The sequence below is a fragment of the Xenopus tropicalis genome, chromosome 1 (genome assembly GCF_000004195.4).
Source record: "Xenopus tropicalis strain Nigerian chromosome 1, UCB_Xtro_10.0, whole genome shotgun sequence".
NCBI classification, from domain to species: domain Eukaryota; kingdom Metazoa; phylum Chordata; class Amphibia; order Anura; family Pipidae; genus Xenopus; species Xenopus tropicalis.
In genome coordinates, this window is record NC_030677.2 from 64,047,590 (window position 1) to 64,059,769 (window position 12,180).

Below are 12,180 nucleotides of genomic sequence, written 5' to 3' on the forward strand. Positions count from 1 at the left end.
CTACCCGATATCTGGACAAAAATCAGGCAGATACTGAACGGACAGGTTTAAAAATCTTGTTGGAGCAATGACCGCATTGGCTTATAGGGACAAGCAAATCTTTAAAAAGACACAATAAAAAAAACAATAAATCCTAAGGGGCACCGTTAACAGAAATTGTGCAGTAGTGGAAATAATAGGTCAGGATATTTTTATGCCAAAATCCTGAATATTCACTTCCAATTGATTGTTACCGCATCTCAGTTGATGTAAGGTGATTTGGTGAAACTTCTGATCCAATGAAATTTCCCGATTGTTTTACAAATCTCCAAAAATTGCAGAATTCAGGATCGCAAAAAAAAAATCAAACCACTAGGCTTTCAAATGTAAGACTGCACTGAGCTGGCAATAACCAATAAAATGTCATTATCCCCTTATTATTGCTGCTAACCTGATTACTTACCTGGATTTACATAAGATGGGGATTTTATGACATTTTTGGGGACAGGTGTGGTGTTTTGGGCAAAGGCACAAAAAAGAAATGTTGCCTCCAGTATCGTGATTAATATAAAGACCCTAGGGGATTTTTCAATAAGCAGTTTAGAAACTAAATATTCTCATTAATATATTGCATGGGTCAAGTCCTCTAGAGCAGTGCTGTCAAACTGGTGACCCACAGCCCCCCTTGTGTGGCCCCCTACCTGTCTGGCTGATTGCCAGTCCGGGCCTGCATTTTGGCATCAGAAAGGATTTTTCCCCATGTGAGGCTAATCTGGCAGCTGGCCTGGAACCATTTGTATCGTGTATTGTAAGGTTTCCCTGAAATTACTTATTTGTTAATTTAGCCTAACTAACTCGGAAGCTGGCATATATGGGTAATTATGGGTGTGGCAAAGCACAGTGCATTTTGGGGGAGTTGGTCCCAGGCTTCGCTTGCACCTTAGGCCTAGTATTTTGTTAAGACAGCCTTGCTCATCCATGTTTGTAGCGGGGAGTGGTGGTTGGGCAGCTAAAGCTGTAAGGGGTGGTAGTGGCGGTTGCAGCAGCAGGTGTGCTTATGTGTTTGGTGGGTCCCTGCAGGGGAAGGGGGTCCAGGGAAAACCTGCTTGAGTGTGTGTGTGTGTGCATATGTAACAGAGACATAGAGGCCCACTTATCAACTTTCTCAGAGAATGTAGATAAATGGAGGATTCATTCTCTCTACTTAGAGTCCCCCTTGTTCAGTGTCCAACTGGACACCTGTGAGCCCCCTTTTGTGTGGCTCCCCCACCTGTCTGGCTGCTGTGACTGCTTACCTTTGTAATCTCAATACCGAGATTAACTGGCCCCCTGCAATGTTAACACCTCAGACAGACTGTAGGAGCACAGCTGGTATTGTATCACTGTATGAACTGCAGTACAAACTGTTCACGTTGAAGTGGCCATGATCAGTTACTTACATGAATATAATAGATTTCCCTGTCTCCTTCCTTCTGCATACTCTACCCTGCCTGTGTGTACCATACTCTACCTGTCCAACCCTGCCTGTGTGTGCCATACTCTACCTGTCCTACCCTGCATGTGTGTGCCATACTCTGCCTGCCCTACCCTGCCTGTGTGTGCCATACTCTACCTGTCCAACCCTGCCTGTGTGTGCCATACTCTACCTGCCCTACCCTGCCTGTGTGTGCCATACTCTACCTGTCCTACCCTGCCTGTGTGTGCCATACTCTGCCTGCCCTATGCTGCCTGTGTGTGACATACTCTACCTGTCCTACTCTGCCTGTATGTGCCATACTCTGCCTGCCCTATGCTGCCTGTGTATGCCATACTCTGCCTGCCCTATGCTGCCTGTGCGTGCCATACTCTGCCTTTGGTAAATCAACCTGGCAGTGTTCTGGGAGTTTGTTAGCATTTGGAAATGATTTTTAGGGGATCCCTAAAGTGTGTAATAATATGCTGGGGGTTGCTGGGCTATCCACAAGGGAGGAAGAGCCATATGGAATTAAGGGTCTTAATTTGCAGGGGACTGCAGTGACTGCAGTGAGCACCAAATTTTATTATTTCTGGTGTGCTACCATGCATGGTCTTAAAGGTTCTTGTGATAACATGGGTGTGGTTTAAAAAAAAAAAAAAGGGAGTGGTCAAAACTGGCTTCCATTATTGGCCCTCTGAACCACAGAAGTTGGACAGCGCTGCTCTAGAGTATAATTACAGTATAATTAGAGTAATTACATAGGACATTTAGAATATCATAATCTCATATAATACCCTTATAAACAGTGCTTAGTGATTTCATTAGTTATAATCAGTGCTTAGTGATGTGATTTCTGTCATATGAAATGCGTGTATTATAAATAATATACCTCCTCTTGTAAAATATGAGGATATTAAAAGTCACCTTAAATATTAATGCCTTGGCCTTCAGCCTTGTTCCTTTATATGGTCAAGAAACTCCTCTGTGACTGAGAATAGTTTTACAACAAGGGGTATATTGTTCACTATATCAGAAAGTCTAAGTACAAATTTATTTTTTTTTAACTTTTTTCTGGGGTTTCTTTTTTGGGGGGGGGGCAAATAACAAGGCACCCAACTGTATAGCAAAATGTACAGCATTTATTTACATTGAGACAAAAAGGCACAATTCTACACATTATCTGAGCAGAAAAACAAAGCTGGCTTCAATTCGCTTATAAATACTTAAATAAAAGTAAAGAGAAGTGTGAAGGCAAGACAAGCATTATAAATAAATACAGAAAATGGTCATTATTATTATTTATAGGAAACTGGCATTGTCCTTGCTTGTGTGAGTGCTGATGCTGATGTGAACAGGAGCCGTACATGAGCGACAGGACACTCACAGGACTGAGCCAATACTGGGCTTTTGCCATGTAACCTTTACATTTTTATATATTAAAGATTTCCTCTTCCGAGTAAGATCTTGTGTCAGTATTACTAGGGCATCTGTGGGTGCTGTACACACCATTGCCTTGTATGGATTCTCCTTTATACACAGATGATATAAATCCGGTAGAGCAGAATAATAAGAGACATTTCCCTTATGGGACTGACTCAGTGATAAGCCCAACAGTACAACAGGCAGGGAGCGGTGACCTCATTGTGTTTTCCTTACATAGAGCCAGGGCTCCCAAAGTAAATCAGTGATGGAAAGTTGTCATAAATAATAAGGATAACAAAAACAGAAAGCGGAGACACTTTTGCTGGCCATAAGCTAAATGACACAGTAATAAGAGGGAACCCCCGTGGCCAGCACTAACATGTGGAAGCCCAGAGTGAGAATGCTGCTGGCCACACCGGGGTGCCGTTATCCTTTGCATGTGAAGTCAGTAGATTCAGTGCATAAAGCTATTAAACATTCCACTTTACTTACTAACACATACACTTTTTTATGAGGGGGGGCAATTAAATTATTATATCATTAATGGACAAGCGTGCCATAAGATGTGCTTCTAAATGTGATATACAGAAGGAAGGGATGTTTGAATGAATTCCAAATCTTAGAACCATGGATGGTGCCATTACCAGTCCTACCCCAAGTCTCTAGGGATCATATAGGCAGATATACATATATATATATATATATATATATATAGGCAAAACAAAGGGCAAGGAAGTGCCCATCTCACTCCAGAATCTGAAAAGATCTGTACCTGTGAAACACAAATTGCCTGCTGTATTCATGAGGGCCAGGCAAAAGTGGCTAGGGCTGCAAGGAGCTATGGAGCCCCATGCTTATTTCCTACCTAGGGAAGGCATTAGATAAATATGGCCATATGCATTGTGCTCCCCCCTTGCAGGATACAGGAGTGACTGCCCCAGGTGCAGCAGGTAAGTGCATAGAACGTTTTGCACTGCTTAGTGTTCTTGTGCCAATGGTAAATGAGTCCTTCCAGCTTCACGGTAACTGCATTATATACCCAGCCTGTCTATAAACATGTCAAATCAGAACAGAGAACCAGAATTATGGACAGGTAGATTTAGTAGGGATAGAACAAATCAAGCATTGGGACAAATTCCAGATATGGCCACTTTAGGCATTCAGCTAAACTAAATCCCAACCCCCTACATTTAAATAAGCAAATGAGGGCTGGGATTCAGTATTTAATCACAACCAAAAGCAATGGATTGGTGCATCTTCCCCTATGTGTTGGTATAGATGCCATTCCCACAGAAACAGAATGAAGCAGCAGAGCAGAACACTCTGAACTATTGCTCTCTCTGCACACTGCCATCCAAGATTGTTTCGCTATCAAGCATGGACAATAGTAACATACCCAAAAAGTATTTACTGTCTCATAAAAATATATTTTAAAGTTAAGCACTCATTTGACTTGGAATATTATTGAAATTAGAAAGTGAAAGACACAAGATAGACAAGGCTTTAAAATAATTCAGTATATTCATATTTCTGTATGATGTATAGAGTAAAATAACAGGCTGCAAGGGTGAGAATGGAAGAGATATAGATACATTAGATAGACAGACAGATGAGCTGAAAGACGAGATGGCTTGAGGTGGCTGCTGTACTTCTGTAGGTCACGACTGGGCAGATGTTGCCCAAGGTACAGTAAGCACAGCTTAGTGTGACCCAGGCACAACTGCTGAGGCAATAAGCCTTGTCGCAGAGATTAGGAAAAATTAATTGTTTAAGGATTATTTATCCAATTTTGATCTTTTCTAATCTGCTCAGGGCACATCCCAGCATTCCGCTAGTGGGGATTATTGAGGAACTCTTCCTATCATAATAACTGGGAAACATCCAAGAATATGGAGAGATCACTCCCCATAAATGCTAATGAAAGTGATATCTGGGGAAAAAATTGTACCTGTGTGCAACACCTAAATGCAATGAATCTGGGAAGCACTCAATAGCAAGTGTCAGCTATGGAGAAAAATCCATGGCATTGCTAGCAAAACAATAAACTGCCTGACTGAACATTTGCTTATCCATGTAATGGGGGCAACTGGCATGCTTCTTGTGAGCCAAATACATAGGAAATGTATTGAAAATATTCTTATTATAGATTCAGTTTTAAATATTCCATATTTATATTATAACGTACTAAAGGCTGACTTGTGTTATTGTGCTTACATACAATTGATAACGCCAAGCATGTGCCTTCCCCTGCTTCGGACTTTGCCTCATGTTTAAATGGAAAAAGAAGTTTGTTATACAAAGTGTTTAAAGGCAATGGCACATGGACACCTGTCACTTTAAGTAGCCCAGGAAGTGGGTCCAAATGCCTAAAATCGGAAAATCCATATTTCCAAAAAAGGCAGTAAGTGGCACTGGGTGTTTGGGCTACAATTGTTCTGACTAGCCAAGAAGGTGAGATCCAGTGTAAAATGAAAGAAAGTGCTTTCAATTCCCTACACTGTTAAGCAGATCACATAAGAGCCTTAGATTTATTTCCATTACAACAATAGACAGAAAGCATGTCCAACACCAGCCCCATTTGACTCATGTTGAGCAAACACCTATATTTCCCTTTAGTATGTGCAAGTTCTCAAGGCTGGCACATTACAGCTATTTGTGCAAATCTACAGGGGCAGCTCCACAGCTGTAATATTTAATATTGCATGGGTAGGGCTAATTTGTAGAAAGACTATCAAATAATACCGTGACATTTATATATGTGGATATTGTATGTATTTATATATGTACCCGACGTGCCTGATCTAACCAACCCCTCCTGGACCTGCCATGATATTTGTCATTAATTTAAACACCCATCCCAACTGGTGACGTAAGAGGTGGGCTGTGTAAAGAGGGAGATATGCCTAATAATGTCACAGAAAGGACAGAGAGGGGGATGAAATATGTGCTATAAAATCAACTGGGGGGGGGGGGGGAAATATAGGGCTGTCACTTATACCTGGAGCAGTGGCCATCCCCCAAATACCCTACAGCTGGTGTTGTAGTATGAGTAAAGAATCAAGCAAGCTGCTTAACTCTTTAATCTTTTAATTAAGCAATAGCTTATTATACTTTACCCAAAACCTGTAAACAAAACAGAGTGGGATCGACTTTCTGAAGAACGCAGGGATGCAATTATGACACTATTATTGCTGACAGCAATGAACTCTCAGCATGTAAAGCTGGAACTGGAATGCACATTCTGCAAAGGAGCTCAGTACTGAACATACTGAGAAAATACCACCTGTACTGTTCTATGTATATTATATACAAGGACTGTTGTGCCTGTTACTAAGCGTATTCCGGACTTTTAAGCGTGTGGACAGGACCAGGACCCCTACAAATGACTGTCATGCAGTGTTTATCCATAGTTAAACATGCTTAATTTGTACCAGGCTGCTAACCAGTATAACTCATTTGCAATCTGGCACAGCAGTAATTTGTGTTTTATGATCATCTGCATCAATAAGGACTCACTTTTAAATGGAGACAAAGTAGAAAAAGCGGTGCAGTACACAGATCGAATCAATCTATATGTACAGTCCCCCAAAGTAAAAGATATGTAGATCTTCCCACAACCACAAATGTAGATAGGGAGTGCATCATTTTCACTAAAGGGGCAGAAACGAAAAGAAAAATACTTTTTTACTCAGGGGTGGAATTCATCATTATCAGGAGTTCATGCCGAATAAAGGGCAAGTCACAGTGCAAGGAAATGTGCTGGGACATGTGTGCAAGATGGTGTACCCAAAACCAACTTTTGTTTATCATCTCAAAAAGAATATCTTGTGCTTTCAAGGGACCAATGAAAGCACTATCAGTGCAGATTATTCCCTCTTGTAAACCTAGAACATGGACACTTTCAGAGTGCCGCATTAAGACCACTACATGAACAACAATTGTTCAATGAAATGAAGAAATATTGAGGGTAAAAAAAACAAAAACTCTTTCAAGTGCAATTAAGCTGGAACAGCAAGGGAGTAGCTGGCTTTTGAGCTATCAGTTCACAGATTTTACTCTCCCATTGTTTTGTGTACAAAAAATAGCGGATTTATCTGCAGTCACTCCCATTCCTGGCTACAGTGCTGATGGTCCAGTCAAGATGCTAGGATGCTTCTCCTAATAAAGTCTGTCTCGTATCCTCTACTTATGGTGCTGCTCGATGCTAGTCTCTGAAGCCGGCACTTGTCTGTGGGTTCTGATTCAGAGTCACTCATCTCTGCATCTGGAGTATATCCATCGTTCTCACTGTACAGCTTGTGTTTCTCCTTTGTCCTTTCTTTTTTGGAGACCTGTCCCAAGAACTGGCAGTTTAAGTTTGGCTGACAAGTTTCCATATTTCCAGGCTGCTGCTGTCTCTCCCCCTTCTTTGGAATTCTGAATCCCCCCCAGTTTTTAACAGGACTTGTAGGCACTTTAACTGAAGACTGTTTACAGTGTAATTTGATGAGCGAGCCACTGTACCTAGGCAAGCTGCTGCTACACTGCTTTTTATTGGCTGACGTTGTTGCAGTTTTGCTTCCACACTGACTTAGGACCCTTTTATTTTCAGCAGGTCTCTCAGGGGGTTCCGCAGGCTTTGCAGGTCTATGCTGCTGTCTGGGAGGCTTTTCTTTTAAACTAAACTTAGCAGGGTCACCCTGAGCACGGCTGTCACGCCTTTTCCTATGCTCCGGCATACTCGCTCCATTTTTCTGCTGCACAGGTCTAATCTTTGCAACCGTCTTTTCAAATGAAAAGGAAACATCCGAAGTCTGACCTTCCTTCTTTCTCTCTGGTAAGAGGATCTCTGTGTCTAGTGATTTCCCCATGATTCTCACTCTACTCTTTTTGTGAGAATCCTTCATTGAGCAGCCCAGTGTGGAGCCTAGCTGCTTTCTAAAGAAAGCAGAGTGCCACTTCAAGTCTTCTATCTTTGGAGCATCTGGGTCTGATGGCTGGGTGTTGAAAAGCAACACACTCTCCAGTGGAAACCCTAAATAAAAGAAGACAATTATTTCATATTTAAAGGAATCAGAATAGATTTATTGAGGGATCTCAGATCATTATTACATGCTATGCTGAGCATGGTAACTAATACATTTTTATAACCCAGAATGATTGGCACCAGTGGTTTTACAGATAACAGTTCTTTCTATAGTGTTGAGCACCATGCTTTAAAGTTTTGCCATGTACATGGTTTTATGCTAGCTTCGTTAATATTAATAAAGGTACTGTTTGCTTACAGAGGAAATGCATAATAAGTATATGTTTTAATAGAGGACACAGTGGGTTATTGCTTTGCCATATTGCACAGATTTTTTGGATAATGGGTTTCCATAAATTAGATTCCATACTTGTATTACATTAAAGTAATGTTCAGTATTTGACCATTTACTTTAGGGCTCCACTGAAAATCAGATAAATCTGCGCACTGTATATGATGCAGCCACATGTATCTGAAAAATGTAAAGAGGGACACAACAAGAAATGCTGCGTGTAGCACAGTAAAACATTTTGACCATGCCCATTTTTGTATACATTAAACATTTTCCATTGTTTTAAGGGCAGTTTGCTCTGTCGGTGTATATATAAGCCAGGGCGAGAAAAGGCCAACCCGCTTACCTGCAACCCCCCACCCCCAGTCATCACCGTGCACCCGCAAGCATGGCACTGACCTGCTAAAGCACGTATGAGGAAGATTTTAGTACAGAAACACAAATGTATGCATGTTCGCTCTAAAATTTACCCCATTTGTGCACTAACAGGCCAGCGCAGTGAAGGTCAGTGAATGCTAATAATATGGTAATTTGGACCCTGGCAGCTACCAGCAAATAAAAAAAAAAAACCCAATTGCAATCCTACTATAAGGTAATTCAAAGGTGAGCTACCCCTTTAAGGAATAATAGGGAATAGCTGGCTATAAATACTATTTTCTCAATGATTTCCAACAATGCAGAAGGTGTCATTGTGGCATACAAAGTGCAAAGTTTTGGTCACACTGACTGTATTACATAGCATATAATGCCCTTTCAGAGCACAGATATTGCATTTTCCTGATCTCACTCCAGGAAAATGGTTTTCCTGGAAGGAATTTTTTCCCCTCTGTGGCAAATTAGAGAGGCTTCAGATGGGGTTTTTTGCCTTCCTCTGGATCAACTAGTAGTTAGGCAGGTTATATATAGGCATTATGGTTGAACTTGATGGACGTATGTCTTTTTTCAACCCAACTTACTATGTTACTATGTTTTAAAAAATTTCAAATAATAATCTTGATCAAGAAAATCATCAACAGTATAAAACAGTACCAACCCAGATTTTTCTCCTGCTCAGATATCTTTGCATAAAGGTTAAATATTTGCTCTTGAACTCTACAAACTGAGCGCTTCATCTTTTCCCTTCTGGTCACCATGTATGTAAGATTACGTACCTAAAGAGTTAGAAAAAGAAAAAGTCAGGAAAACTCGCTAGTTTTTCCATTAGTCACCTGTATAGTAAGAGGACGTGAACAGTTGGTTAAAGCTACGGTACTCTGCAGTGGATATACAAGATAGAGAGTATAAAGGGAAGTCTGACACTTAACAACAAGGGTAAATCAAGTACAATTCAGCCTGCTGGTTTTGGCAGCTAAGAGATATTTTGCTTTCTTCATGTTCCACACCACACAGTTTCATCTAAATGAAATTACAGCAACAATAAATAAATGGTGTGCTGATGTTTTAGTACCTGCTGTGTGGCAAAAGGATTGTTGTAAAGAAGGTGAAGTGCTGTGAAGTTCACAGCAAGACACCTTTTAACGAACAGAAAGAAAGTGTCAATATGTGACCACAAACACATCTCTCTTCAAGGTTCTTTAGCACATATCCCCTTTCACTCTTCAGTAGAAAGCTTAATACATTTCTGAAACCTTCTGTGTACTACCTGTATGTGAACCCCAGAACAGATAGCTGCTACTGTTTTCTATATAAAACCCCCAAAACAATGAATGTTCATCTAAAATAAGATCAACTTCAGCCCTTGCATTTCTATCTGTATTAAAAAAAATGAAAAAAAAATTCTAGTTCTCTTTTTTTATTCCTAATCTTATATTTTAGAGTGGTAACAATTTTACATTCATGGTGGCATATGGACAGTTGATGCAGCAACATTACCAGACACAGATCTTAAAACAATGAGTAATATATACTAGCAGCAATATACTAAGTTTGTATTTATCCATAGACTACACATGGCATTTTCTCTTTGACAAATGCTCTTTGCACCTGAAAAATGTGCATTTTGGGTCTGAAATCCACCATGTGTACACTGACAAGAGCATGCCATTCCTGTCAGTGAGCTTGCTGACCACGCAGAAGTTTAGAGCACACTGGCATTTTATCAGAAAATGGCACGTGACATAAGCCATAAAAATGTTATCACCACAGCAACAGACCGGTGCAACGCAAAGTTGAAGAACTTGTGTTAGGTCTGTTATATTTTGTGGTCTCTACAAGCCTCATAGTTGGGCAACACTATAGGGGACATTTACTAATCTACAAACGTCCGAAAAGTGTCCGAATGCGTTTTTTCATTATGATCGGTATGTTTGCGATTTTTTTGTTGCCGTCGCGACTTTTTCGTCGCCGTCACATTTTCGCGAATTGTCGCGAGTTTTTCATCGCCGTCGCGAAATAATCGTACTGTCGCGCCGAGTACGAAAGTTTCGGATTTATTCAAGCTTCAGTATCGTGACTTTCCTTGGGCCAGGTTGGAGCTGCAGGGTGCCATTGAGCCCTATGGGAGGCTTCCAAAATCATGCAAAGTCGGAAAGGTTTGCCAGCCGTTTACGAGCGTTCAATACGAAAAAGTCACAACAATTCGCGAAAAAGTCGTAACGGCGACGAAAAAGTCGCGACAATTCACGAAAAAGTCGCAACGGCAACGAAAAAAATCGCAAAAAATACGAAAAAGTCGCACAATGTTCGTTTCCAATCTTCCAATCGGGATTCGGATTCGTGGATTAGTAAATCTCCCCCTATGCATACTGGATAATAAACTGTTCAGAAGAACCATAACATTCACATTTACGATTGTTATAATTTAAATATAAGCTCTGAGACAATTTTTTAGAAATTTGTAAATCAGATAACTGCCTTTAGACAGTTAAGACAGTGCCTTTAGGCTTTTATTCCCATTTTAAGAGAAAAAAAAAAGGTATATTTGATGTCTTTATCAACTTTTTTTGAGGTTCCACTTTAAATATATACAGGTATGGAACCTGTTATCCAGTATGCTTTGGACCTGGGGTTTTCCGGATAAGGGGTCTTTCCATAATTCGGATCTCCTACCTTAAATTGATACTGACACGAAAAACTACTTTTCAAAATATGAATATATATAAAAATCTACCTATAGGTCGGTTTTTCTCTGGCAGGTTTGGTTTTGTAAGTAATTGTTACTTGAAGTTCCTAAACCTGACTGTTTTGCCAACCCGACTGTCCCTTCTCAGCCTGTCAGTTACAGCTTCTAATGCTAACGGCCTCCTGCTGCACAAATATGGCCGCCCCCTCATAGAGGAACAGAGGATCAGACAGGTAATGTAAACGCCTCAGGCAAATATTTTTATGGCAAAATTATAAAGTTCTTGCAAAGACAATGTTATGATAGATGTAAAAAAAAGATTTACTTTCTGGTGTCAGTATCACTTTAAGTTTGCTAAAAAAAAAAAAAAAAAGTTTTTAAACAGTAATTAAACTCACTAGGATTGTTTTGGCTCCAATAAGGATTAATTATATCTTAGTTTGGATCAAGTACAGGGTACTGTTTTATGATTTTTAAAAATCATTTTTAAAAATGTGAATTATTTAATTAAAATAAAAAATTGGGAAATGGCCTTTCTGTAATTCGGAACTTTCTGGATAATGGGTTTCTGCATAAGGGGTCCAATACCTGTTAGCTTTGAGTTATTTTGCAGTATGGTAATTTGATGAACAAAGGCAACATTACCCAATAAAAATACTGCGTACGTTCCAAAAATATATTCTTTTCTGGAGTTAATTTACTTTCTAGGGGCTTCTGCCACACATAAAACATAGTCAGGAGTGCCAGTCATGAACGCTTACATACACTATATTATTAGTTGGGGTCTGCATGCCACATTTTCTGGATTTCAAACTGTTCAGCAGACTGCCCTCATTCAGAAACTTTTAAGAAAAAAATTCCTTTAAAATACAAATTTGGGGATGATTTTGTCAACTGAATTTAGAATTTTTATTTTAGTTTTGGAAATTTTGTAAAAACTGCTAATTTCACCAAAGATTTACAGG

The 12,180-nt window shown here is 40.0% G+C and overlaps 1 protein-coding gene across 1 annotated transcript in view; it reads right to left on the reverse strand.

The window, feature by feature from the left end:
• Window positions 1-2,553: 2,553 nt before the first annotated feature.
• jade1 (jade family PHD finger 1) overlaps window positions 2,554-12,180 on the reverse strand; it is a 49,024-nt gene continuing 39,397 nt past the window's right edge. The window contains 3 exon segments of the mRNA NM_001097238.2: window positions 2,554-4,876; window positions 4,904-7,871; window positions 9,188-9,305. Coding sequence (NP_001090707.2) covers window positions 6,994-7,871; window positions 9,188-9,305 — 996 coding nt within the window. The 3' untranslated portion in view covers window positions 2,554-4,876; window positions 4,904-6,993.